The following is a 27589-nucleotide window of genomic DNA, read 5'->3' as shown; positions in this document are numbered from 1 at the left end:
GAATACAAGGATAGGAAAGGTGCATTAACTGTAATACTCATGATGGACACCTGGACCACACCATGAGGAGGGGGATGAAGTGAAAGGAGGGAGCGAGAGTTGCCGTAGTACAGGGCACTGGAGTGAATTCAACCACTCGAGCTCCATTCCTATGGTTAGGAAGTAGCTGGGCAAGAAGGTTGGATTGAATGAAAAACAGTGTGTGCATGTTTTGTGTTTCTTTCATTGGTTCTATTGTATTTGCACTGTTTCTTCTGCTTATTTCAAGCATGCACAACAAACCTAAGCGAACAACCTCATAACATCTTTTTTGTGGATATTTTTGCAGCTCACAATGCAGTAGTGACAGCAGCAGTGTTCGCACCCAAACCAGATTTGGTTCTACAGCACGTGGATGAAGCCCCAGCTCCCGAGAGCCCCTCTACTGGCAATTACGTGATCATCAGCGCAGACTTTGGCGGCACCATTAAGGTGTTTGCCATGCGCAGCCGCTCAAGGGCCAGCCTCCACTGACAGAGAGGCACATGTGAATAAAATATATGTTTTCACTTGTACAAAGGGGATTTCAGAATGAAGGCATTCAGCTGCTCCTTGAACAGCTCGCTTGTGATCGGTTTCCCAAGCTGGCACTCGGGATTCTTGACAACATACTCCACATAGACCTGCAGTGGAATAAGATCACATTAGGCTCTGCTCTTGCTGGTTTGTATTTCGTTTACATGTGGCATGTGCTGTACAAATGGCAGCTTTCAGGTCTCGCTGCACCCTGCCCTACAGGCCAGACACATACACAGAACATGGTTTCTGGCCACGGCCATGTCATTTCCTCGCATTACAATTCTTGGGCTACTCCTTAAATATTCTAAAAATCTATGCGCAGCTTGCTAACCATCCACGGCCGCGAAAATGGAGCGGCAACAACGTATATTTGAAAGAGTACTATACTTTCGCATTGTATTTCTCAGTGCTAGGTAGCATCGGTAAGCAGAAAGCATACAGCCAGCTGCTGCTCCTTTATAAACGCTGCCTTTAGTAAGAACTGTTGTTTGTTGACTGCCACCTGGGGTAACTGGCAGCGGCAGAGCTCGAGCGTCGACACCGCCGAGCGGCAATGCTTTGAACAGTAGTTCGACTTCTAAAGGTCGGGAGAAGCTAATGCCACTCGCAGGGGAATACGTGTACCTGATGATAAAGGTCGTGGAGAAGTTCTCGCACGTTGCTGGCGTTGGTGTCTGTGTTCATGACGAACTTGAGGCCCGACGCGGTCTCGTAGAAGTTGAGCTTGTATTTGTTCGTCTTGAAGTTCAGGAAGCCGTCGTTGCTGCGGGAGGGACATGAGGTCAGGTAGAAGAAACGCCACGCAGGCTGACTGCGCTCACCAGTCCGTGGGGGCGATCTTGGCCACGAAAGATTTGAGGGAGTAGATCATCCCATACATCAGTTTCGCCTCCTGCAGCCAGACACATCAATAAGCTCACCGCAAAGAACACTGCAGTCAGAATTGAAACTGACCTCTTCCCTCGACATGCCAGAACTCTTGCTCCTCTTCCACTCATCGTAGTACAAGAATGCCCCATTACGGCTGAATATATACAAATTGTGAATCATCATTGTACAAGCAAACCGTGAACACCTCTAACCGCGTTGAGCAGCCAGCTGCTAACTGACGATGATGATGATGGTCTATCAACTTTGTCGTTTTCGATGGGCTGTAAAAGCTTGTCTCGGCGGCGAACGAGAGCAGCGTACTACATATGTAAATTTCTAGCTCCTCAGTTTAAACGTTTCTCACATACTAAGAATGGAGCCAAAAATCAGAGCATTAAATGCCTCAGTGATTGAGCTGTTATTGCTGTCATCACAAATCCAATCCACACCGATCCACCAATTCGAAACTACAGCCAACGTCTGCAGCAGATAATGGGTTCACCGGTTCGCTGATGTGTGTTGTGCTGGCAAAGGCTATTAGATGAGTGTAGGAGTGGATAGCAGTTTGCCAGTTTAACATTTATTGCGGGGAATATAGGTTAGCACGTCTAGCTGTCTACGGCATGTCTTTGTGGAGATTCTAATGTAACGCTTACTTATTCTGTCATTATAAACCGTATGCGTCTCGTCAACTTTGCCGTTCTCATGTGAGCTTGTTTAGCCAAGTTATGGCAATCATGCACACCCTTGGCTGCCTAGGCACGCTATCATCGTGACGCATGCTTCGGTTTGGTTTCTCAGTAACAGTTCTCTCGGGTTGAGTACGAGGCACGGACAAACAATGAGTCAGACGAGCAATATGTGCGTATTGTGTAATTACACCTACCACAGCAGGGAAGGAGAAAAAAATCACTTGGAATCGAGGAGACACTTGGTCGAATTTTTGAAATTCCACCTCTGGCAGAAAGAGTAAGTTTCAAAGCTCGCATGTTGTGAATACGTTGGTCAGATACATATGTTGGCAGCCGGGCCCCGATTTTCCCAGCACGGTTCATTTTCGCCGATGCCAGAAGAAACACCAGATTGACCCGGCTATTGCCAATGCTCGGCTACAGCTTGAGAGCAGCTCATCTGTTATTTCTCGCGGTCATTTGTGCGGCAAACTTTAATGTAGTCTTGGCCACAGGTATTTCCGTGCAAACCGTGATTGTGCTTCAAGTTTAAAGCAGCACAAGATAACGACGATAAAAAAGCAGAAACAACAGAACAGCTACAGCGCTGGTGCTGTTGTTTGTGTTTTTTTTCACCGTTTCTCTTTTATTGCAGTGTTATAAATTTTCATTATGAGTAACCAACTTGCTCACACCCGTATTTTAATTAAGTTTATTATCTGCTCCTTGAGCTTAGAATCTAAAAGGGACGTATGCAAGTTTATCTTGCCTTTGAGTGCAGGTTTGGCACCACGGAAGACAGAAAATGCTGTTGCTTTTATGTTGTCTACCCATACAGCGTGTTGCACAGTTTTATGCATGCCATAGAATGCTTCTATATCGGCCAAATGGGTAAATTATTTGAGCTCAAATTTTGCACAGAAATGGCATTTGATTAGCAATATTGTCTTGTACCACATTTGTTTGGGGTACTTGCCTGATATCAGGAGTCTGATATTAGCATTATCTGTGGCGACGGCGAAGCAAAACAAGCTGTTGTCCCAGTGATGGTACCAGTGGCTCCATCTTGACCCCCCCCCCCCCCCCCTCCGCCCCCCACCCTTCTTTTGCCATGAATGAGTTACTACCAACAAAATGAGATGACGCCACCGGTGCCATCGCTAAGACAGCGGCTTGTATTGCTTCGCTGTTACTGCAGATGATATGAATATCCGACTCATGATCAGATCACGCAAGTACACCAAACAAATGTGGTATACAACATTACTGCTGACCAAGTGCCATTTCTCTGCGAAATTTGAGCTCCAACAATGCACCGGTTTAGTTGAGAGAAGAATTCTGCTGCACGAGTAAAATGACACATGCAAATGGATATTATATTAACCTGTTGCCATGGCCATGTAATGCAATTCAAAGTGCAATATTACACAAAGTACTGCACCACAGAACCTGGTAGGAGGTGCCAGACCAAGCCCGGCACCATCCGCCGTGCACCGGTACCACCTCTCAAGCTGTTCCGGAGGGGTCGCGTGGCGGTGACACTGTACATGAAAGTTGCAAATAGACAGTGCCATATATTTTTGGCATACATTTTTACTTGGGGCTCAGCTAATAACATTTATTTTATTTATAAACACTGCAGCCCTTGCTTGAGGGCCAAGAGGGGGATAGGAGCAGAATTGTTGAGAAAAAGTCGGGCGCAGACAAATAACATATAGCACAAATACAGCAACAAATAACATCAAAAAGTATGACCAGTGCTCAGTTCTCTCTTTGCCTGTAAGAGAGAGAAACAACTTATTCATCCATTTTGGTGGAATGTGTGGGTAGTTTTTAGGCGTGCTAGGTGGCCACGAGCCCTTGGCGCATGGTGACCTCTTGGACTTGGTGCACTGCCTGAAGGAGCTGAGCAGCATGGGCTCCCATTGGGAAAGGGCGGAGAGCTGCAGCTCCATCGAGGGGGAGGGGAGAATGTCTGAGGGACAAGCATGGAGAATGTGATCCTGTTGCATCGCTGCATGCCATACATAGTTATCATTAGTTAACCTTTAGCGTTGTATCCATACACCATTCAACACGAGTGAAAGCCACAAAGCTGGCTAAATCAGCAGTTGGCATTCGTTGGTTTCATTTGGTCTTCATTGTTTATAAGTGGGAATTTTACCATAAACCTCTTATGCCCACTCTGACGTTTTCAATCAGGTGTGCATACATAATACATGATATAAATTCTAAATGACTCGTTATCTGCTCTTCCAGGGACTTTTTGGTGAAGGACAAAAGAAATGTCAAGGTGTCGTGCCAAGAGACTGAGGACTGTATACCATCAATCTCCTTTCGTGCACGACAAAACCAGGAGGTCAATGTGACTCTGCTTGTGACTGTGGCTCCAGAGGCTGCATCCAGCGTGTTTCTGCTGGATTGCACCTTCCTTCACCCAACAGCAGTGTTTACACTGATAGATGAGGCTGGTGTGTGCTCAGGACAGAGTCAGGTAATTTTTGTGAATACTTTTGTTGTGTCCAAGTACACATAGGCACCATATTAATTGCTTTTATATTTTTGTTTTAGAAAAGAGAGTAGTGTTTATACTTATGTTTGCTTTCATGGTGGGATGACGGCGGCAGATGGAAGGTGTTTGTGGTAGTAGTTGTAAGGGTAAACGTGGCAATGTTATAACAAAAATTTCACATTAACCTGTAAGCAGAACCCTTTTCAAAGCAAGCTGTATGGATGGGTGGATGTCGGATGAAAAAAAAAAAGGTTGCAAGCCTGCCTTGTGTTTTGCAATGAGGCGTGCGCTCTGGTGCGCACCTGATTCTTTTCACATTCCTTTCCTGCCCTTCATGCATGCTCTCTGCCATAAGTTTAACTAGCTTATCTTTAGTTGTGTTTTTTACCTTCACAGCATGACTCATTGAAGATGATTGTGTCATACATGTTCTACCTCTTGGGGGCAAATATATTGGGGAGAATTTTGAAACACAAGCAGCAGCTGTAGGCTGCTATTCTCGCTGAATGCAAACATCTGATGCCATGTCTAGAAATTTTTCAGCGTCTCTATGCATCACTCTCGGGTGGCTCCAAGATATGGTGAAGTCTGGCGGCATGTTCACACATCACTAATTAATGCACTCTTTTTTTTAAACCTCAGTTCAGAAAGCGCAGAACTGCAGTCATGCCGTTATCACTAATTCCTGTCGCTAGCTAGCCTCCAACTTAACTGTTTATGTAAGCTATATGCAACAATAAATCATATGACACCACCCGGCATGCTGTACGAGAATCGCTATGACCACAGCAGTCTTCTAGTCTTCAGTAGTACACCGTGATGATACGAGTGTGAGAATATGCATTTCATGATGATAGAACTATACTCTTTAGCATTCCGTATAAATTTGCCATTTATACCATCAATTCCGCTGGAAGATGTAAGTTTCAAATCGATAGTCTGTAGCATGCCTTGCAAGTCGAACATGGTGGGATCCATCGCAAAATGATAGCACAGTTGGAGATCGGGACGTTGGGTAACGTTGGATGAAAAAGGAAACAACTGAACGAAAGTATCATTTAGTACAGTAGCACAGAGGTGGTTGGGAGCAGGTTCGCCGGTGGGTACAATCATGACACTACATTGGTTTTTCCAGATTTTATTATGTTCCAGAAGTGTTTTGGGTTAGTCTTCAGAATGTTCATGACTGTTACTTTTGAGAAGGTAAATTCAGTAGACCTCAGTGCTTGCTAATATGCTGAAGCAGCTATCTTGTATGCTGCCCAATGGGCAGGTTTTAATAAATATTTAGCAGTTTGGAAAAGTCTTTTCTTTTTGTTAGAAAATCGTTTTAAATGTCTGTTGTATCATGGAGCATGGCTATTGGAGTACACACGCCAAAAAGGAATAAGACGATGATTCAGTTAAGACACTTTATTTCGGTACATGCACCAGTTTTTTCTACTGAGCGCTCGAGATAACCTGGTAAGAAAATATCTAAAAAGGAGCCCAGCTATTAAGGGCTACAAAATGAGCTTTGTTATAATCACTAATGGTCTTGGAGCGTTTTGACTATGGTGCATGCGATACATCCATGGGCGTCCGGAAGGGGGGGCAAGGGGGGGCGGTTGCCCCCCCTTGGAATTAGGGATATTATTTATGCCCTAGTAGAAACAACTACAAACCTACCACCTCCCCCATCCCCGGACATCGGGTGCCCCCCCCCTGGAAAAAGTTCTGCGGACGCTCTTGGATACATCGAACGTGAAATGCAAGGTATCGTGATCGCTCAGGCCGGGCATATGTATTACAAGTGACATGGCATCTTCAGATGATGTTAGTACAAGATGTAGACAAGTGGAGAGGCTATATGCTAAAGGCCCCCCCTTCTAAAGAACGGGTCCGAAAGCCATGTGGTCTCACCCAACGAGTGACAAATCCAGTCTTCTGAAAACACCTGTTCAGTCCGGATGCACAGAAAGTTTCCTTTGCAAGGATACAACATTGGATGACAACATTACAGTTTCAACATAAACATATTTTAAACTCTTCGTGTCTAAGAAACAATGGACCATACAAACATTCTCATAACAAGCTAACAATTTAGAATTTAAAGAAGGATTATGAACTCTTCATCCATCTTTCAAAAATGTAAACGAAGACACAAACAGGAGTCAAAGCACAGGAGTCAAGCACACAGGGAATTGAGGGCCGATTTTATAGGAGTGACTAATTTGAGCTCATATACAGTGGCAGCTTGAAGAAAGCTGATGTATTTTACTATGATGAACTTCACTGTCCTCCACATTATACAAAGGCTACTGCACAATCCAGAATGTGTTTCTTCACACAGTAGACCTCTGAATATAGTCGTGTTCTATGTCACTGAGATTTATTTTGCGGGCAAGCTCTTTGTGCCCGTGGAGGAGTTATGCTGCCCCCTGACCCCATCGCTCTGTCTCCGGAAAATGGGAGCCCCCCCCCCCCCCCCTTAATGCATCCTGCATGGTGGCCCACTTCACATGCGACTGCTGGGACATTGACAAGCAGTACCCATGGAATAAAGTACTGGCTTGGGTGGCATGATGTGCTGTTGCCATGCATACACACCGATTGGTTGTGCCAGAGAATCTCCACCCCAGTGAGAGAGTGTCACATAGCCTTTAGTACAGAGCACGGTGTAAGAATAATTTAGGTGATGACACTGCGGCCGGCGCACCGTCCTGGTTGTGTTCGCCGCCGGCGCTGTTTCCGTTTCGCGGCGACAGGTGGCGCTAGTAGGTGGAGGCTCTCGGATTCGCGCTGCGTAGGTTATCGATGCTAAGCATTGCTCGTTTGTCGCGCTCGATATCAGGGTATATAGAAAAGTATGCACAGGCATGCATACACCGGGATTCTGCAGTAACGAGACTGATTATCGAAATGAATGCGCAACTGATTTCTCGACGACGTTTTTGTAATAGCTCTGATAGCTAGCATAAATTGAAGCCAGTATATCAATCATATTTTCTAGTTGCGCCCGCCAATGTTAGCTAAGTAAAGCAAAAATAAATAAATTGTAGCAGGATTTTCAGGGAAATAGCCTAAGGACAGCTAGCCAAAATGCCGTTCCGAGCTTCGGTCGTTAACCCAGCGATCTTGCGCTGTGCGCTGGCGGTGCGGCTGCCGCCGCTGCTCATCTTCCTCTTTACAAAATAAACGTCCTCAAAGCACCTTGAACCATTGCACCTCTAGGTTACACATGTACTTGGTCACAAACTTCGCTCGACACGCGACTTCTACGCAGACTTCTGCTCAGTGTTAAGCCGATGGCGGTTATACTTTGCGCCAGTACACCAAGACGTGTGCAGTACAGGTTGATGAAGGGCATGTCACACGGTTAAATCCATCGCAACTCTCAAAGCAGTATATCTTGTGCTAGTTGCCCAAGAATGGGCATAATGTTTCCATCCTACTCTGTCATTTCAAGAGAACAATGCGCGCTCTTATATTAGAAAAAAAAATGTCCGACCTGAAGTAGGTCGGGCGGTGTGTACAGTGCTGTTACATTTGTGTAGAATATTAGGAATTGTATGCTGAAAGGGGGGCTGAACATATACTTTATTCGGTCACAAAACTATACATTACTTGGCACAAACTGTTTAAAACATACATTCGCAAAAAATCTAACAAAATTTAGTACATTCTGTAAACTTGGCAACAAGATTCAGGATGAACAAAGTTTTGCGAGCTTTTTTTTCTCTTGACCTTGTTTTTTCAAGTTCATGGTTGCAGCTTTGCAGTGCTGCCTCATTCTCATGGTTAAGAAATAGTGCAGAATTTGTGCAATGACCTCTTCTTTGTGCTGAACACATGGAAAAGTCAAGGTCTTTGTGTCAAGCACATACTCCACCATTTCCCAGTATAAAGACACTGTCGGCATTTTTTGCAAAATGCTCCTCAGCTGTTCTCAACAGCTCAAAGAGATTCACGTTGGGGTGCAACAGTCCACCCCTGCTCTTTGTGTTGGTCAGGGATGCTTCAGCAGAGCTGTTTTTCCGGAATGGTAAAAGCAGACCGGCAACAATCGCACGTGGTGGCTTTCATCAACTTTCGGCTCAAGAATCCAACCACATAGTAAAGTATGCAGTCAACGACTTGCGCTGTATCCTTTCCGTTTACTGTGATAACATCCTCACAATCCCAGTCCTCAACAAGAATCAGTTTATCAAGCTTTTCTTTTAGCTGATCAATGAAGCCAGGCGAAGAGTTGCTTGCACTGCCTAGTTCGATCAGGGCTCTGAAGTCTGATGCGTCTAGTAATGGCTTCTCATCGACCACGCAGCAATTCCCAATCTTGGGAGGCCTCAGAAGGCTGTAAATGGACATTGTATTGTACAGTTGCAGAAATGTTGGCATTGAAGGATGGTCATTCTGGCTTCAAGCAAGTCTTATCTTGCCAAAGAATCTTTCGATCGGATCTTGGTTCATTTTATTTGTAAGAACGTATCTGAACTCGTACTGATGCAAAAGAACCTCACAAAGCTCTTTAGTTGATCTCAAGGTAACTCGGAGCCCTTCAGAGGTGCTTTTTGTCAGGAACATATCTTTCGTGATATTTCCACTCTGCAGCTCTTTTTCCCAGTTATCCAACTATTCTACCCCACGTGACAGTATGCCTAGGTCAGAGCACTGCTTTGTGACACCTTCATGAGGAAACAGCCGGTTCAAGGCATCGAAAAGATTATTAAGAAACAATGTGAATTCTTGCGTGGCTTCAGTGTCTCCCATACTGCACACACCACGGTTTCTGTAAAATTCAATACCTGCTGCCATCGAGCGACTGAACAGTCGCAGTTAGCCAATTTTCAGTTAGCCAATTCTTGTTCAAGATTATGTTTTTGTTTTTGAAGCCGCACTTTTGACTTGTAGCAGGTAGTCCTGGTGCGCCGCAACATTTCAATGCGTGTTTTTTTCGATGGACTGGCCGGAATGCGAATGTGTTTCAGTTGAGAATTCTTTTTCTTTCGTGCAGCATGAATACGAAGTACATCTTTTAACTTAGCACATGCATTGCAACTTGTACTCTCTGTCACTAGTAGGCAACTGTTGTGCCGCCAGGTTCCACATTTGTCAATATGTGCGCACTCGGGGCGTATATTATTGTACATTTCACCACTGGGACCACCTGCACACACATGCATTTCATAAAAGACCCGCACTGCACACTCTGTATCAGGTAGGGAATTCATGGGCAAACCAGAACTTATTGTCTGTACGTTAACAATACGGCCATAAACAAAACATTTCACTGACAAGGAGTCATTATGTGGTGTGGTTACTTCTAGTACTTGTCTATGAAAAGGCGCTTGGTTACTATCTTTCGGCAATTATACCTCACTGAAAACAACAGATTGAACACCAAATCTGTCATCAGAAACCTGGTGTGCCCAGGCTTCACTTGGGAGTTTAAGGCTAGAAGCACAGCATGACAGAGCGGAAATTGTCATTTGCTGTCGTCCGTCCTGGAGGAACAGGGACTCGGTGGGTCACTGCTCTTGCGTTGGTCCATGACTTCTCTCTTGCTCCGTAGTTTTTTCAGATGAGGAAGAAACTTGTTGCTGAATGGAAAGAAATGATAGAATCAGGAATGTTTCCGCCGTCCCAACTAAGCAAAAGTTTTGTTTACGTCATCTATATTATGTCATTACTTCTCTTAAACAAGTTGGTGTTATGTTTCGTGCTATTTTGTTTTTTTCTTATTAATCTAAAATTTTCCAGTTACTAACCTGTTTTTTAACGCGTGAACGCCGGCGCTGAAATTAAATAAATGAATGTTCACTTTCCGGATGCCACCTAATAGTGAGCAAAGCTTATGCGATTACTAGCACACTGTGCTATAGATGTCCAGTGAGATCCTGGCTAATTAATTATAATCAAATAAATATACTGAAGGGAAGAAAACACGGCTGCGGCAACCAAATCGTATTTACGATAATTTCCGCTGAGTAGTTATTGTAGAACAATATCATGATTTGTTGCGCCTAGTGAGCTTAGATGAGGCGGCTGGAGGAATGCCACCTGAATTTAAAACAGGAAATTACCTTTGCAGCTGTGTGACTGGGTGCGTCGGCAGTGCATGTGCCACTCAAAGTGTCAGTATCGTGTTGAAAAGTACCTCTTCTTCACGTGGAGGGGGCGCGACGCTCTTGAAATCCAAGCGTGGCCTCTTACAAAGCGCGTCTGTTGATTCGGCATCAGAATGTCCTGACCTCGTTATGTCAACCAGCAATAAACTTGGTGTATTTTCAACATCCAGGTGCAGCTCTTCAGAAGCATTCGACGCTTCTGGCTGTCCTTGCTTCTTAGGCGTCTGAGAAGTCTGCGGCAGAGCCTGCCGTTTCCGCGGAGGTTTTCTCGTTTTTTGCTGCACAGTCAAGTATCCTGGGCAGTTCGGGAAAATGCTAGGCACAGTGTCGGGTGAGAGCACCGGTTTTTTTTTGTGCGTGTAGAAGGACGTTCCCCTCGTATTCCGCGTGATATGTTGCAGAGATCACTTCATTCGGGAAATGCTTCGCGCACACGTGGTCGGTAGGCTGCAAAACTCTGTCTGCTCTCGGAATCGCCCGTCGCCACTTTTCTACACGTTCGGGTTCACGCGGAGCCTTGAAAAGCGACACACGCTCTGTACATGTCCGATATCCCGACTTGCAATTCGGTATACAAAGCACTTCTTGCCCATTTTGAAGCGCAGCAAGCCTGAGCGCAACTAATTGCACTCGGCGTCACATGCCGCGGCGTGGTATACGTTCAGCGAATCCCAGCAGAATACCAATCAGCCGAACAATGCACTCACAGGACTCACAGGCACAACCAAACAATTTTCGAGAACCCGGAGAAGCCTTCACACAAACACACACGAGTTTCAGGAAATTTCCGAACGCACGCGAGCGGGCAGCGCGGGCCCCTGGGCTCCCATACTACAGCGCCATCTGTACTCTTGCGGCGAAAACTATCTCTCACTCAAGGTCATCTGCGAACACAATCTGCCCGCGCTTTCTCTCTACGGGGAGCGGAGAGTGTCAGCACCTAAATTATTCTTACACCGTGGTACAGAGTTTCAGGATATATAAAAGCGACCAGCAGAGTAGGACTCTTGGTAGTGTCAGCAGGCTTGCCGCACCTCACTTTTAGGGTACAACTTCACTTACAATAAACAAGATTTTTTTTCTGTTTGCCACTGCAGTTATTATTTACCAGCTACAATGTCATTTCATATCAAGAGTAACGTGAATGCTTGGAGCACTTGCCTCTAAAGCCATGTAGTTCGGACAATGAGGAAATTCGCCATGAATCGCAGTACAGGCGAGCTCAACAAGTCTCTCTTTCTTTTGTGTACACCAGGTGGCAGCTTTGGGCTTATTTTTTCCTTCTTTCATTTTGCAGGTGCTCATTGCACCTGGCACAGCTTACCGCATTATTGTGCGGTGCTTTGCACAGGAAGCGGGGCACTTCCGCCTTCCCCTGGCATTGAAATTTCAGGAAGACACGTCCGAAAGGCGGTTGTTCACTATTGTGAGGTATTTTGAGCCAACCTTCTATGAGGATGGAGGTGACTACCTAGAACCTGTGGAGCCCTATTTTTTTGTTCCACCAGTGCCCAAGCTGCCCGACTCGGATCGCATCATTCATGGGAGGCGTCCCAAGAGGTTAGTGGTTTCTATTGTCTTTTTGAGATCTTTCTGTGTTTGTGTGTGTATTTGCTAAAGCTATGGTCTCTGCAAAGTGGTAACATTTGTTTTTGCTGGCATCGAGTTTTTTGTTTGATGAATCCCTTCAGATTGGCAGAGAACTTGTCTTTGTGCCTCCATATGTGAGGCAGATAACATATCGTTAAGCACCAACTGTAAACGTTTGTGCTTTTCTCTCTCCAGAGGATCATACTCTCCAAGCATTCTTTAATGCGAATGTAAACACTCAAACTTTATGTGCCACAGTAGTACTGCTCTTAGGCTTGCTGGAAATGAGCATTAATTAACCAGCTGTTGACATAGCCTGTGCGTATGTGCTTCACATGCTCACATGGCCTTGACCTCCTTCAGTGAGCAGTATTTGTGCTGTGTGTGTCTTGTTACGGCAGAGCATATTTGTGACTTTCGTGGTGTCCTAGAGGATGCTTTGCCTCACGAAAGCGGACAGATAATGTCAGTTCATGTTTTGACCAGCATTGCTAATACCTACTTTAAATGTGACAGCATTTTTTGGAGAACCCCACGCACTGTTAGGGTATATGTCGACTTTGTGGCTGATAAACAAAGCATCGCATGTGCCATGCTACAGACAACTTTCTTGTTTAAAACTTTTGTGTATGCTCTATGAACAGGTTTTCTTTGTCCTCAAGTGAAACCTCAATGGCTTTCAAAAGATGCTGAGGAAGTCCACATGTCTTGGCTTCTGTCCCTTTCTGCCTATCATGCTGAAGTAGCACTTTGGTTTGTACTAGTTGGTTCATAGTCTGAGCAGATTTTGAGGGCAGCATAAAAGAGATACGGACAAGGAAGACGGATGAAAATAATGGGACAGGCACCTGAGGTTTATTCGCCCAAACCCTCTTTTGTATTATGCAATTGAGGCATATCACAGAAACCTTTCACAAAAAAGCATAAAAACCAAAGAGTGTAAAAGACAAAACAGAGCGAAAGTAGTTGAAAAGTACTTTATCAAGAAAGCAGGAAAAACTTACATTAGAAGGCAGTTAGAAAGTGTTAGACTGATTTTCTTGAAGGGTTCCTTAGGTTTTAAGCTTTGTAAATTTCATGTGTGCTTTTCCTTGTCTTTGGCTGTGTATTATCAGCTGTTGATCCTTTTAGAAGCACATACTTCTTTCATTTCTTTGACACTGAGACGTTTTGTTGTACGTTTGAACATTTCATGTGTGCCTTTTCTTCGTGTTCCTGTTGGTCGTTATCTCATTGTCACATGTTTACTTCATATGAGCTCTGGATTTTTTAGCATCTTGTTTGCCTTGGGCAAGTGGGCATGTATGATGTGTGGATGAATTCGAGTTCCTGTGGTCTACGCACACAAGAATCCATCGATTTCCTTTAGAGGACCGTGGGAAAGGTCCAAGGAGGTCAATGCCAACTTGCTCAAACGGGGCTGTTGGAGGTGTGATCGGCCGCAGTTTGCCCGGTGGACTTGAACTTGAACGGTGGACTTGGTGCACTTGGATAATCTTGTGACTAAGTCGAGTAATTTTATTTTTACTGTCTTGAGTGGTGTGCTTTCTTGTGCTTAATTGTTGCTTTTTTTGAGCATCAGCAATCACGCCAAGACTCTGTATGCTAATAATTTTTGCCAGTTTTTAAGTTTTTTTGAAAGGCTTCTGTGATGTGGCTAGGTTGCATCTTACCTATACAAAAGGGAGAAGGGAGGGTTTGGCCAAATAAACCTCAGTTGTAAGTTGGCGCTTGTCTCATTTGCATGTGTCTTCCTTGTCCCTGCCTCTTTTGCGCCATCCTCAAAATCAACTTTAGCTGCTTAACATGTGTGCAGAAAAAAAAAAAAAGATCATGCAGATGCACAGCCTCTCAAAAAACACCCAGATTGGATTAATAATGACTGTTTGCGTATTGAAACAGTCTGCTATGAGCCATTGTAGTATGATAAGGGTCAGGGCTCGTTAAAGGAAATAGAAGTTAGCCGCTATCTAGTGACAAAAAGACCACCCTCACCACTGTAAGGGACTCTTATAAGCTAGAAAAGGCTAGAAAACATGTTGCCGTCTGCGGCTGATTTCCATAGTAAGACGCGTGTGTTGACGCTGATTTCGGGGTGCAGATCCCAGTGGCAACACTACGCCGCCATTCACTTCAAAACAGTGGTAACCTGTCCATTTCAGTAAGGATGCCACGAGTTTGAATCGACTGGCAGGAAGATTTTTATATCCAATTTTCTCGACAATAAATGCGTCTTTTGGCTGCCGGGCAGACGTCAACATGACCAGTTAAAACCAGAGAATCAATTTATACTGAGAGCAATAACTGGAGGAGGTTGTCCTCAGTGCTCCTTTAAAAAAAAAGGAACGTGCTTGGAGAGGAGGGGCAGAAACATTAAAAAAAAAAATATTAGCAAATATCGTTGTGTTCGTGGATTCTAGATTGTTGCTTTATGATTGTGCAAACTTTTACAGTTAATAATCTTTTGTAACATGGTGTGCAGAAGTAGCCATAATTTTTCCTTCCTTCCTTCCTTTTTTTTTGTTTTTTAGCTCCAGTTGTCGGGAGCTAGAGCGAAAAATGCCACTGAATGAGTATCCCCTCGACAAGGAACTAGTGCTGTTCCAGGAGCATGGTTTGATGGAGTGGGATGGTATTGAAGAAGACCAGTTGAAGCTGCTTCTCTTTATCAGGTAATTGCAGACAGTTGTCCTCATCTGTTGTTGGTTTTATGTATGTGCTGATTACATTTAGCCACAATTTGCATGCTTTATCTATACCTGGCCAGGGGCCTTTCATTATGACCAAGCAAAGCTCTGTGTTACTGCTAGTACACTGCTTGTTTGATGTCGGGCTGCACTAAGGTCACGGCAGGGGGTTCTTACCGACTGTGTGGGTTCCTGTGAACTGCATCCGTAATTTGTGTGGTGCACGAGTGCTAGCTAGCCCTGTAATCTGTCCAGATTTCTCCATCCACAAAGGCTGCTGTCCAGTTATGCACGTGCGCATGCCTTTGTGATTCTTCTCACACTATTAGCATTACTGCAGAATTTTGCCCTTGACAGAGATAGTATGCTTGCTTTTCAGCTTATAGGTGTTGTCAATAGGCCTTTCGAATAAGGGTTCCCTGGGTGTCACGATATTGCTTTCTGGGTGGTGTGTGCAAAATGAACTAACACTGTGGAAGTGAAGCTGGTTTCCATCAGCCTGGAGAGGAGATGTTTCGACATCCTTCTCGCCCGATCGAAAGGTCTATATGGAAGGAAATTTTAATGCAATAACATTAGAACCCCCATGACTTAAATTGCCCGGTGTCTAGTGTTCTCTAAAGCCTCGAGGAGAGAGAAAACTTATTTAGAGTAGAGTAATTCACAGGAGCACCACACAGTGAAGAGGATGAATTCCCTTTCTCTGGCTGTCACCAAAAGAACCCAGAGGGTGGCCACCGTAGACAGAGTAGGTTCTGACATGGAGGAGTGGGCGATTTGAAGATGGCTGCCATGGGAACAACACAATGGGTGGCTACCGTGGAAGGTGGAGAGTTAGGAAGAAAATGAGCTGAGAAAGAGGAGCAGAGATAGTGTGCATGCACCTGATGCCACACTTCCATTAAAGTGGCTGTACCCAAGCCACCTCCAGAACTGGGTGTCGATGGATACTGGAGATCAGACATGGAATGGAAGATCAAGTATGCAAGGGAGGCGCTTGTAATGCAGTACAGAAAAAACTAATTTGCGATGATAGTGGACATAAAGAAATGTCTGTGATGTGTCATGTCATGCAAAGAGGAATGAAAGTCTAATGCTATGCATTTTTATCGGATTGGCCCACCGACCACGTGTCAATTTTTTTAGTTGAGGTTGTAAGGAAATGCCACAAAAAGAAGTGATTTGAATCAAGTTAAAAAAAAAAGTGTCTCACGCTAATTAAAAGCTTTATTTTTAAAAGTGTACTGCATAATATTGTTAATATTTTTACCATGAAAACTGCCACAATTTTTTGCATACAAACTGTGCCTACTTTGAAGGCTTCTGAGAAACAGGAAATGCAAACAACTGCAACTTCTGTTGATAAAACACTTTGTAATTCTTATCATGATGTGGTCTTTTACTGCTTTTTTTTTGTACTTATGTGCTTTCTGAGCACATGTTTATGTTCTTCATATACTGTGTGTATATATATACCAGGGGTCTTAAACACGTGGCCTTCGGGTCGTATGCAGCCCGCAGAGCTGTGCATTGCAGTGCGCTGGCCCTCCACGTTTTTTTCTTTTATTCTGTAAGCACGTGCCAGCTTCATGATCAACTTCACCATCAGACTTGTTTTCCAACTGAAATTGGCCAAAAAGTCATGCGTGCAGATGGCTTTGCAGAAAGGAAAAGAGGCAGGGGCCCCTTAATCTGCATTGCCCTGAGACGGACGTCAGCTGCCTTCAAGAGCACACAAGGAGCGAGGCACCGACAACCCCCACCCCCTCTCTTTTTCACCCCTCCGCAATCCTAAACCAAACAATGATCCCACTTCACATAGCACAAGGACAGAGGCCTGCCTCCGCCGCAGAGCCGCAGAAAGTTGTCCAGGAGTTGACAGTTTCCGCACCAGATGTTGTGGATATTGAAAGGCAGTAACCTCCTACCTTTGCCTTTAGTCCTGACTGTGAGTCACTAACTTTCGTCTTGTACAAGGTCCTAATAAAAGGCACGGACGATGCATTTCCCTACCGCTGCGGCACAAGTAAATCTGTAAATTGATCCATTACCTGTCTGTCAGGGCACTCCAGCAACACTGCTGTTTTGTTCAGTAATTAAAATCGCATTCCGTATATGAGACAGGCCACTAAAACCCTACGAAAGCTTTGTCCTCCCTCATTCCTAAAACCCCACTCTTACCCTTACATACATTTCCCCCTCTTTAAGTAGTATAACAGCAGAACTGCGGCTCAAAAGCCCAGGACAACCAAGGTGCGAAAGACTACAAGTAAAAAGAGTTGCACATTTAGCTGGTGGAGATTATCATCTACGAGTTTTAGCACTTGGAGATCAAGGAATTCCAGGGGAGTGTTAAGGCATGCAGAATGAAGCAAAATTAACCTTTGCTTGTTTACTTCAGTGCATTCAGTGAGTACCGATAACCTGGAGTGCCATGCAAGCGTTCCTACAAAGGCATATAGTTTGGGTTGAGGAATGGCCCTCTTAGCAGAAGTACTTGTTGCATGCCTCATGGCCCACTTGCCACTTGAAGACGTTGAAATCCACACCGCATACTGAACCCAATTTTCTGGGGAGGGTTTTTTATGTTATCTCACTTTCTGTGACATTTGGAAAGCCATATTTGGCACGTCATCGTACCAAAGGCACTCAGTGATAGCCTGCTCTAACTAGTGTTTCACTGCTGCCGCATCTATTTCAATATTTTTGCGGTGAAAGTTCAGTGTTGGATTGTCACTGTCGAAGGCTTCAGCAAAACGAAAAGTTAAAGCTGAACAGCAATGTTTTCAACCTCGATGCTTCTTCAGTGAGTCGCTGGACAAGGCAATGTGTTTGATCTGCCGTCAGACTGTGTCATTGCCAAATGGGTACCGCATGCAATGTCACTTCATGTTCTGTCATCATGACAAGTACGGTGCATTAACTGGAAAGGTATATGACAACAAAGTAGATCAGCTGAAGGCATCACTGGGAAAAGAGCAGTAATTTTTCCAAAGGCCTGCCAGAAGAGCAGAAAAAATGGTGAGAGCAAGTTATTTCTGAAGCAATTAGAAAAGATGAGCCTTTCACCCTATACAGGTGCGGAGAGAATGACTGAGATAGGCCACGACATTGAGAACAGATTAATGAACCATTGTCGGGACTTCAAAGCCTTTTCTCTCGCCAGTGATGACGAAAGCACGAACATTAAAGATAACGCCTTGTGTTCCATCTTCATTAGAGGCGTAGACAAAAATCTCAACGCGACAGCTGTACTACGAAACACTCCCGGTGAAAGGCACCACTACAGGAGCGAACATCCTTTTGGTGCTTGAAAGAGTTGTTAAATGCACCAACTTGGAAGTGGATGGTGTGTGGCAACAAGCTGTGCTCAATCAATGGTCAGAAGCAGGAGCGGTCTTGTAGGACGTTTGCAAATGAAGCTCGAAGGGCTCAGATTCATTGAACAGTTTGTGGTGGTATGCGGCATCTTACACCAAGAAGCGCTATGCAGTAAGACACTGAATATGAAATCTGTCATGGGCATTGTATTCAGCTTAGTGAACTTCATTCGTTCAAGAGCACTCGACCGCTGTCGGTTCACCTCTCTGTTACAAGAGAAAGACTGCAATCATAAGAAGATCCTATACCAATCATCATTGCCCTGGATGCACCTCAGAAAAGTGCTGAAGAGACTTTTTGATCTCGGAGATGAAATCGACAGCTTCTTAAAGTAAAAAATAAGCGAATTGCTGAGATGTCAAATGAAAAGGGGCTTCATTCGCTCATATTTCTCACAACCATGCAATTACTTGAACATCTTGAGCATAAAATTTCAAGGAAGAGAAAAAATTCTAACAAAAATGAGCAAGGATGTTCATGCATTTCAGGCCAAATTGCAAATCTGGTAGTGCTAGATAAAAGCAAATAAACTGAACTACTTTCCAACTCTCAAGTCACTAGGACACGTTGCCCAGGAATCTTGTGACATTTTCGCAGATTTGCTCCGCATCTCAAGGAAGAATTCAAATTTCGATTTCAAGACAACTGCAGCCGCTCCAAACAGTTTGATGCTTTCTCTGCACACTTCCCTGTGGGAATTGACATTGATGAGCCCGAGTTGCAAATGGAGCTTATTGAATTTCAAGCAAGCACCACATTAAGACAGAATTTTGGAGACGTAGGTGTCCTGGAGTTTTACACTTTTTTTAGATAGGATTAGATAAGACAGTTTTTCCAACTCTGTGGCATCAAGTGGCAAGGATCATTGCCATGTTCAAGAGCGCATATTTGTGCAACCACCTCTTCTCTTTATTTAAAGTGAAGAAATATGCTCTGTGTAGGGGTGTGCAAATATTCGAAATTTTCGAATATAAATCGAATATTATATTTTTAGTATTCGTATTCGATTCGAAATCCAAGTATTCGTGTTGTTTCGAATAATAGACCCGACGCGAATATTCGTATCTAGCCGAATATTCTATTGCAAGCACCGACGTTCATTTCGGCCCGCAAGTCCTCTCGACAGAGACATAACAACATGGCGGCGCCCAGAGCAATGCGTAACGTTGGGCCATGCAGTAGCTGACTGTGCTGGTGAGTTTCTTTGTGGGTATAACTGCGAAGCTGGTATAGTCAGAGTTGTGCATGAAATACCTCGCAATACCTGCCAGTTCAGTGCTAAGTGAGAGGCCATTTTCTGCGGCTGGAGAAGTCGTTTCAGCTAGAAGGGAACTACTCCTGCCTGACCATGTGGAGCGGCCGGTTTTCTGTCACGACAACCATTTATGTTCATCCCAGCAACACGCTTTTGTCTTATGGCAAGCTAGCCTTAATCAATCCTGTGTACTAGCCATCTTCTCTGATGTTACCACTCTTCTAAGAATAATGTTCGAGACTTTGATACTTTTTGTGCAGCCACACACACCTTTTGTGTTCATTTCATCACTGATAGTTGAACTGTTATGTTCTTCGGTGCTCAATTAATGTTTTGTAGAGGTTAAATGCATCTGTCCTTGATTATTCGATATTCGATTCGATATTCGGAACCAGGTCTTCGTATTCGATTCGTATTCGAAAAATTTGATATTCGCACACCCCTAGCTCTGTGTTAAAGGATGGCAGATGAACACCTCAGAGCCACCATGTGAATCATCTCCGCTCAAGAACTAATGCTGGATATTGCATCCCTTGTCTCTGCTGAGCGTTGTCAAACCTAAAGCTGGCAGCATGCTTAGAATTGGTCAAATGTTTTAGGGGAATCCCCCAAGGTGGAGTAGATTTGTAATAAGGGAGTAATTACTCATTGGCATCCACCCGAGCGCAGCCATACGGCTAAAAAGGAAAGCTATACAGCTTTCTCAGAAACTTCGTAGTTAAAGAAAAATTCGTCCTGGTTCGAGGATCAAACCTGGGACCACCGCTTCACCGGAGCAGTCGCTCTACCAATTGAGCTAACCGGGACGGGAAGCTGATGGTAGGGCGAGAGCGAATTGATCGATAACTCGAAGTCCCACTTCGAGTTATTGATCAATTCGCTCTCGCCCTACCATCAGCTTCCCGTCCCGGTTAGCTCAATTGGTAGAGCGACTGCTCCGGTGAAGTGGTGGTCCCGGGTTCGATCCCCACTTCGAGTTATTGATCAATTCGCTCTCGCCCTACCATCAGCTTCCCGTCCCGGTTAGCTCAATTGGTAGAGCGACTGCTCCGGTGAAGAGGTGGTCCCGGGTTCGATCCCCGGACCAGGACGAATTTTTCTTTAACTACGAAATTTCTGAGAAAGCTGTATAGCTTTCCTTTGTAGCCGTATGGCTGCGCTCGGGTGGATGCCAATGAGTAATTACTCCCTTATTGCATGCTTAGAACTAAAGGGTAATTCCTGCGATCAAAAAATAACGCCTTTTTTTGACAGCGCCAGTTATCTTTGTAGTTATTATTTAACACACTGCAATGTTGGCATTCTTCTCACATAAAAAAAAAATGCCATTGTGATTGATCCCTTCACCCTCTTTTTGTTATTTTCCGACTTCTGGCATGAAATTTTCTCAATGTGGTCTGCATAGCAGTATGAGTTCGAGACCTTGTGTCCAGCTAAAAGTAACTTACATTTTAAAAAAAGACTTAAGTGCCCTGGCTGAATGAAACCTACTGAATGGTGGTAAGTGTTGCATGTTCTAGTCTGCAGTATTTCTTTTAGTTCTTCAAAGTTTATTAATCAGTAAAAACTAATTACATTTCTAAATTTTGGCTTCAGGAATAAAGTATCATTTCAGAATTTGTGTATTTTCTTGAAATACAGCTGGCTGAAATGTTTTCACTAAGGTACGATTTGTGCAGTTTTATTTACTGGCTTTAAAAGAAAGGCCATAAAATACAAATGCTACCATCTGACAGCTGCTGGCAAATATCCCTCTTCTAGTGCACATGAAAAGACCCATTGACGACAGCTCTCCAGATAAAGTTGGATTTTGTTCTCTGAGGCAAGTCTTGGAAAACTGAAGTAGTACCGCTGTCATTTCGTAGCTATTGTATTTGGGAGGGCTTTCTTTTTAAGGCCAGTAAATAAAGCTGCGTGACTGGTACGTTGGTGCAGATGTGTCGGCCAGCTGTGTTTCAAGGCGATCTGCAATTTCCACGTTGATCCTTTATGCTTGACACCAATATTTATAAAGTTAGCTAATTAGTCTTTACTAATTGAGTTTACAAAAAGGAAAGAAAACACAGCTGACTAGGCCACGCAACTCTTAGCTGCACTCAATTGGTTTAACTTGCCTAGGACACTTTGTCGTTTTTAAAATCTTTGCTACTTATAGCTGGGACACCATGTATTACTATTCACTGCGCATACTGTTGCACTATTGAAATGTTTAACCGAGAACTTTACATGGGAGCAACTCATTCTGTGTTTGTACCAAATGCTTTGCAGGGAAAATTTAGATGATCCAATATCTGAGAGTACTTATTGGGGCCGTTTCTCCACTCTGCTGTTCCTGGAAGAAGTCCAGATGAGAATTGACATTCGCAAGTATGACATGGTTGGTGTACCATTAACTCCCTGCCCTACACAGACCGACTGGTATGTGTTAGAGGTAAGGCCAAGTTTCTAATCTTAAAGCTTTTATTTTTATGTGGATTGATGGATTAGGCCCTTTGTATAGTCGTAAAAAAGTGCTTGAGGGGGCTGGCATTGTTGCTTTAGTAATTGCTTCAGAATTACCATTTTAACCCAATGTAGTGCACCTGTGATTTTAACATGGTGGTCGGCTTTAGTGGTATGGAATAGGAAAAAAAAAGTTATTCAGTAATGGTGTTCAGTTACAATGTGAGGGATGACTGCCATTTTTATTACTGGTTCAAAAGCTCGTGTTAAATTCAATTGAACGTGGCATAATGCCTTTTTTTTCACCTCCTGCTATCCCAAGTGCAGAAACTGCCATTTCAGCTGGCAAATTCCAACTTTCCCATTTCAACGCATGGTATTTTGTATTCAGGTTCCTGGACTAGTGGAAATGAGGCCGTCTGTGTTGAAAGGAGATAAAATCTTTGTGCGCCACTCGTGTGAATCGCCGGACGAGAACCTTGAAGTGTTGGAATATGAAGGTTTTGTTTGTGAAACGAGGAAAGGATCTGTCCTGATTAGCTTTGGCAAGCGGTAAGTTTATTTCTATTAATGCCATTAAGGCGAACACTCTGGTGCACGGTGTTTGGTGTCGGTGTGAAGCCTCCACCTACCAGCCATGACAGGTGGCAGGCAGTGTTCAGGGGGATTTCCCTTTCTTCACCTGCCACAATTGGCAGGTGGAGAGAGAGCAATCCCCTTCTCCACTTGTAGGGTAGAAGAGGATGGATAGGCGGGACTAAGAGTGACTTAGCAAAAATGAAAATGACTATTAATGACTCAGCAAAAATTGATAAAAGAAGCAATAGACGATATGCGAAATGCGCAGCGCCATCTCTCGAAGCTCCGAGAACTAAGTCCTCCATGTTGGCACGGTACAGAAAACGAAACCGCTGCCCAGCGTTGGGTTAAAACGGCTCCGCTTCGTTTGAAAAGTAAAATGCCGATGCAGTGTTGCATTACCCTCTCCACTGTGAAAAGACACTACGATGCGTGCCAGAACTAGGTGCGTTCCAGCTTTTCGCTTTTCTATTTTTTTACTCCGTCCCAACGTTTTAGTAACACAAAACGCCATGCGAGGTATCATGTGTCAGCACACGGATCAGTGCGCAGCTTTCGCTTTCTGCGCTGATTTTTGACAAATCTCTCGAGGTGATTTGCATTTAAATTAAGATAAGGACCACAGCCTTTGTTGTCTCTGATCAAAATTAGAAGCCGATTTCGTGCATTTATCAACTGTCCGGTCGGGCGTGGATATATATACACGCATACTTGAACAACGTAATAGAGAAGGTAATTTTTTTGAGCGGGCCAATCGCTCGTGCCGTGGCGAAATAAGTTCACTCGAAGAACCATATGCCGATTACTGCTTAGTTTGCTACGTGTTCAGTTAAGTTTTTCCTGCGTTCAATTAGTTTTAGAAGGGCGAGCAAACTCTCTGGACCATACGCATATGTTATGCGCGTTAAGGAGTCTTTGTGAAGCAGTACACCCTACGTATAAAAACTGAGGTGCGAATGCTTTATTTCTTGAGGATTCCTATACCTTCCATATCTGCGGCGACGAAAATCTAAAAAAAAAGAAGCGAATAATATAGCTACTTTATTATGAAGGAGGGACGCATTTCTATGCTAGAAAGTTCGTGCAACAGTGTTCTGAAAATGCTTCAGGCCATCAGATTTTATTATCGTTGTGGCAAGCTTCAACAGCTTGCTTCGCAACAAGCCATTTGTCCAAGTTTGGGAGTAAGCTAATTAAGTTTCGGAAGCAACCGAACATGCTAATTTCGCCCCTGCACACACAACTTGACCAGCGTATCGAGTCCGTGCAAGGCATCTACAGCTGTACGCTCTTTCTCTAGTCAAGCCGCCGCGGTAGCTCAGTGCTTATCTGAAAAAAAAAAAAAAAAAACTGCGTCTTTGCTTACATTTTGAATTATATATGCCCACTTTCCTCTTGGTAATATCGATTGACAACATTGCAATACTCGCTTCAACTGCATCTTAAGCAAGACGCGGTTTCAACGAATTGCGGCGAAAATCAACCGACGCCGGGCTCTGAAACGGTGACGTTGAAAACCGCAGATGCGCATTGCACATTACAGTAAAGGAATCGAATTACGCAGCTGGTCTAGGGTCTTGTGTGATTATACTGCAATGCACGAAGCTCCTGGCGTTGGCGCGAACGAAAGTTCACACTATCACAGAAGTTTGTCAACACACGTGCGCACTCACCGCAAAATAACCGCTCGCTACCCTACCAGATGAATTCACGTCCACCTGGGAATAAAATAGCCATGATAATGCATGATGCTTGAGCTGGTGCTTTAATGCGAGCATTAAAACGACAACAGCACACGGTCACGGTTCGACTTTCCAACCCACTTTCGAGTGCCGATTATTGTGATCATCAGCGCCAGACTTCAAGCGAAGCTGAGGACGCGGTAGGAGTAAGCTGGCGCTTATTAAAAGCACCTACATTTAGTCAAAGATCAGCTGTGAAAACAACGCAGCAGCTGAAGCTTGCCTGTTGAAATTCCACTCGCAAGAAGAAAGTACGCATAGCAAACGATGCACCAGCTCGACGAGCTCGACCGCGCCAAGATGGAAACCGGAAGTTGTGGGTGCGGTGTTGCCAGACCGCCAAGCAATTTCGCATATCGTCTATTCAAATAAAAATGGAATAAAAATAAAATCGGAGTTGGAATAGATTGGTAAGTGAACGGAAATGGAATATCAATAGCTGGCGAGTGAAGAAAAAAGGTTATCGCATTTCCTCCTTATCAATCCAATTTATTGCTCCTAAATTTTTTTCTACTGTCATGAATGAGCACCAGAATTCTGTTATTTGTTATGTTGCCTTGTGTGGTCCAGTTGCTGATTCTTCTTTTAGTTTTTTGTCAAGAGTTAACATTAATTTCAGTGTGCTGTGTGCAATGTCCCAAAGATCACAGTCATGCTGTGGGCTTTAGGTATGTTTGTTATAAACCACTTTCTGCTGCAAAGAAAGCAGAAGGCTGAGCAAAGGAGAAGACCACACAATTGTATCGATTGATCTGTGCATGTGACAAGGCCAGCCTGATCAGTTGAGCTTTCACTTGAAGCAAGCATTGTAATTTGTTTCATCAACATGCCAATGCTCTTGGACGAGTGCTCTCCAATCTGCAAAACTGCTTAGAAGGCATGCTCACAGCCTTGTAATCAAGTACTGAAAGCAGCTTTCATTCATTTGAAAGCAGATATGAAGGTAAGGTAAATATTTACCAAGAGTAAATACAGTGGAGCAAATGATATGTAATTTATGTGTGTCATATTACACTAAGGCATTCTTCTTATGGATTGATTTATTTGTGAACACTGCAGACCAGTATTTCACTCCCAAGGAAGTCTGTAAACAGGATTAGGCAGGCAACTTCAAAAGCATATAATGCATGTTCACTGTATGAGCATTAACATCATGTTCAAAACAGCCTTACACTGGCATGATGCATTTCTATAGGTCCTAAGAGCCATTGAAGCAAATGGTGTGCATGCAGTAGGCTGTTATGACGAACATGAATCTGTAGGCCAGCTAGAACACTATAAAAGCAGCCTATGCTTTAGTGTGCTTTTGGTGAACACATCAACAGAAGCCATTAGGTAGCCACCATTTCTTGCTTTTGGTTTTATTTTAGACATGTTAATGACAGAGACAGTCTCAAAATGTAAGAATCTTCAAGTGCCGTTCTTAGCAAATGTCGATCAATGCCAAAAGAAGTGTTGAACTTGAGCATCCATCAATGTAGCTGCGCATATAATTTGTCGAGCAGTTTGTGAGAAATTTTTGACCACTAAAAAAAAAAAAGAACTCGGGAAAATTAGGCTTTAGTCAAAAATAAAGAGGCCTGACCCACTTGCTTCTCAATCATGAAAAATGCCTTAGAGACTGCTAGCCACCTTACAAGTGTTGTCGTCCCAAAAGAATTTTTCTAAAGACACAACGGAATGAAGAAATTAAACATGCAATATGCTGTGTCTCTAAACTTTCCTAAAATTTTTCCTTGACTTTTGTCTTCAAGAGCATTGTCCTGCTCTAAAAGGCTGCAGTCAGCGCTGTTGTCCATGACTACCTGTCGCTAGCTTTGGTGTGGGTTAGTCCTGGTGCTCATCCGCTGAACACTAGCTCATTTCCATGTCATGATGCCGTTTTGCTGGAGTTCTGCTATGTTGTTTTGATGTGATAGCAGAATCGTCTAAAAGAGAAGAGACCTTATTTCTGCACTTTCATTGTGGGTGCTTTTTGTTGGATTGTATAATGAGGGGCAGATGTTCATGGCAGCGCATGATGCCTGCCCGTTGATTGTGATGGCCTGCCTGGCTCATGAGACCTTCAAGTTGTCTAAAATGTGCAGAAAATGTGGAAGTAGTTTGTATTTTTTTTTGTGAGATAGTTTGACCAAAGTACCAAATTCTTGTGCTTTTAATTTTCTTAGGGCAACTAGCGATAAACAAAAAGGTGCAGTTACCTTTTTTTTTTTTTTAACAATAGCTCCCCTACTACTACTTTTGGTGAATGGAAGTTGCAGCATCCATTTCTTGTAACCTATTTTTTTTTTTTTTTGTACCTAGGTTACATAGGGCTGTCCTCTTGTAATGTGTACAAAAAGCACCTTTCTTAAAGGGAAAAATGTTCAAGTGGCTATCAGCTGCCTACAAGTCTGTGTTTATCTTGGCATGTTTTTGAACCAAGCATAGTGTGCAATGTACTTAGTGCATCAGAGACAAATTCATGGGCAGTTGTTGGCAGCATCCTTGAAGGCTGTGATGGCTGTGTGAGCTCTTCCTCATAGAGCTGGATACATGAGGCATTTGCTGCTAGGTTAAGCTTATTATTCTGCTCTTTTACATAGTACTACGTAAACTCCATGCATCACCTGTGAATATATGTGGCTTGTTTCAGGTTTGATGCAATGTACTTGAAAGGAATGAAGTTTGATGTACGGTTTACTTACAACCGGCTACCCCTGCGGCTAATGCACCGTGCAATATCCATATTAGAGAGAAACGAGCTGTGGAACTTTGTTCTTCCAAAGTGCAGCATCGCATCACAGCCAAGCCTGAAGCTTGGCCATCTTCAGTGAGTGCTGCACTTCGTTAGCTTGTTTGCGTGCATATTTTTTTCATGTGTGCAAAAGTTATATGCATGCATACATATAATTACAAGTATGAGCATGCACGTCTTGTACTGTGCAGGTTCTGTTATATGTGTGCAGGTCTTCATACTCTTTATCTAGTGGCTCGAAGTTGCGCCACTTGAAATTCCTATAGTGGTATTTACTTCTGCTTAACTTATTTAGAACTAATCCTGAAGACTTTGTTAAGATCAATCATTCTGGCATCATCCACCAGAAACTCTTGCTTTCGCTTGAATAATTTTTTTGTCGCAACAGTACTATATTTACCTTTCCCTCTTGCAGTGTGGGCAAGGAATAAAGTGGTCCATTGTATTGCAATGCAGCT

At 43.7% G+C, this 27589-nt stretch overlaps 3 protein-coding genes across 5 annotated transcripts in view; 2 read left to right on the top strand and 1 right to left on the bottom strand.

Moving 5' to 3' along the window:
- Positions 1-558, top strand: part of LOC149341812 (WD repeat-containing protein 44) — a 40675-nt gene extending 40117 nt beyond the window's left edge. For all 3 annotated transcript variants that reach the window (XM_089544018.1, XM_089544017.1, XM_089544019.1), the window contains exon 18: positions 329-558. In XM_089544018.1, coding sequence (XP_089400144.1) covers positions 329-513 — 185 coding nt within the window. In that variant the 3' untranslated portion in view covers positions 514-558. The remainder of the gene's footprint in view (positions 1-328) is intronic.
- Positions 522-1663, bottom strand: Bet5 (blocked early in transport 5). Its single transcript, XM_089544027.1, has 4 exons — positions 1513-1663; positions 1380-1450; positions 1183-1321; positions 522-662 (listed from the first exon to the last, which is right to left on the bottom strand). The coding sequence occupies exons 1-4, from the start codon at positions 1609-1611 to the stop codon at positions 546-548; spliced, it is 426 nt and encodes a 141-aa protein (XP_089400153.1). The 5' UTR covers positions 1612-1663; the 3' UTR covers positions 522-545.
- Positions 1664-1900: 237 nt separating this feature from the next.
- The window catches only part of LOC149341810 (RNA helicase MOV-10-like), a 47224-nt gene continuing 21535 nt past the window's right edge, over positions 1901-27589 (top strand). Inside the window, exons 1-7 of the mRNA XM_089544016.1 lie at positions 1901-2397; positions 4359-4593; positions 12016-12278; positions 14840-14980; positions 21900-22062; positions 22465-22625; positions 27030-27206. Coding sequence (XP_089400142.1) covers positions 2270-2397; positions 4359-4593; positions 12016-12278; positions 14840-14980; positions 21900-22062; positions 22465-22625; positions 27030-27206 — 1268 coding nt within the window. The 5' untranslated portion in view covers positions 1901-2269. The remainder of the gene's footprint in view (positions 2398-4358; positions 4594-12015; positions 12279-14839; positions 14981-21899; positions 22063-22464; positions 22626-27029; positions 27207-27589) is intronic.

Source organism: Amblyomma mixtum, chromosome 5, assembly GCF_055824585.1.
Source record: "Amblyomma mixtum isolate Tamu chromosome 5, ASM5582458v1, whole genome shotgun sequence".
Lineage (NCBI taxonomy): Eukaryota > Metazoa > Arthropoda > Arachnida > Ixodida > Ixodidae > Amblyomma > Amblyomma mixtum.
This window is presented reverse-complemented; position numbering and strand designations above follow the sequence as displayed.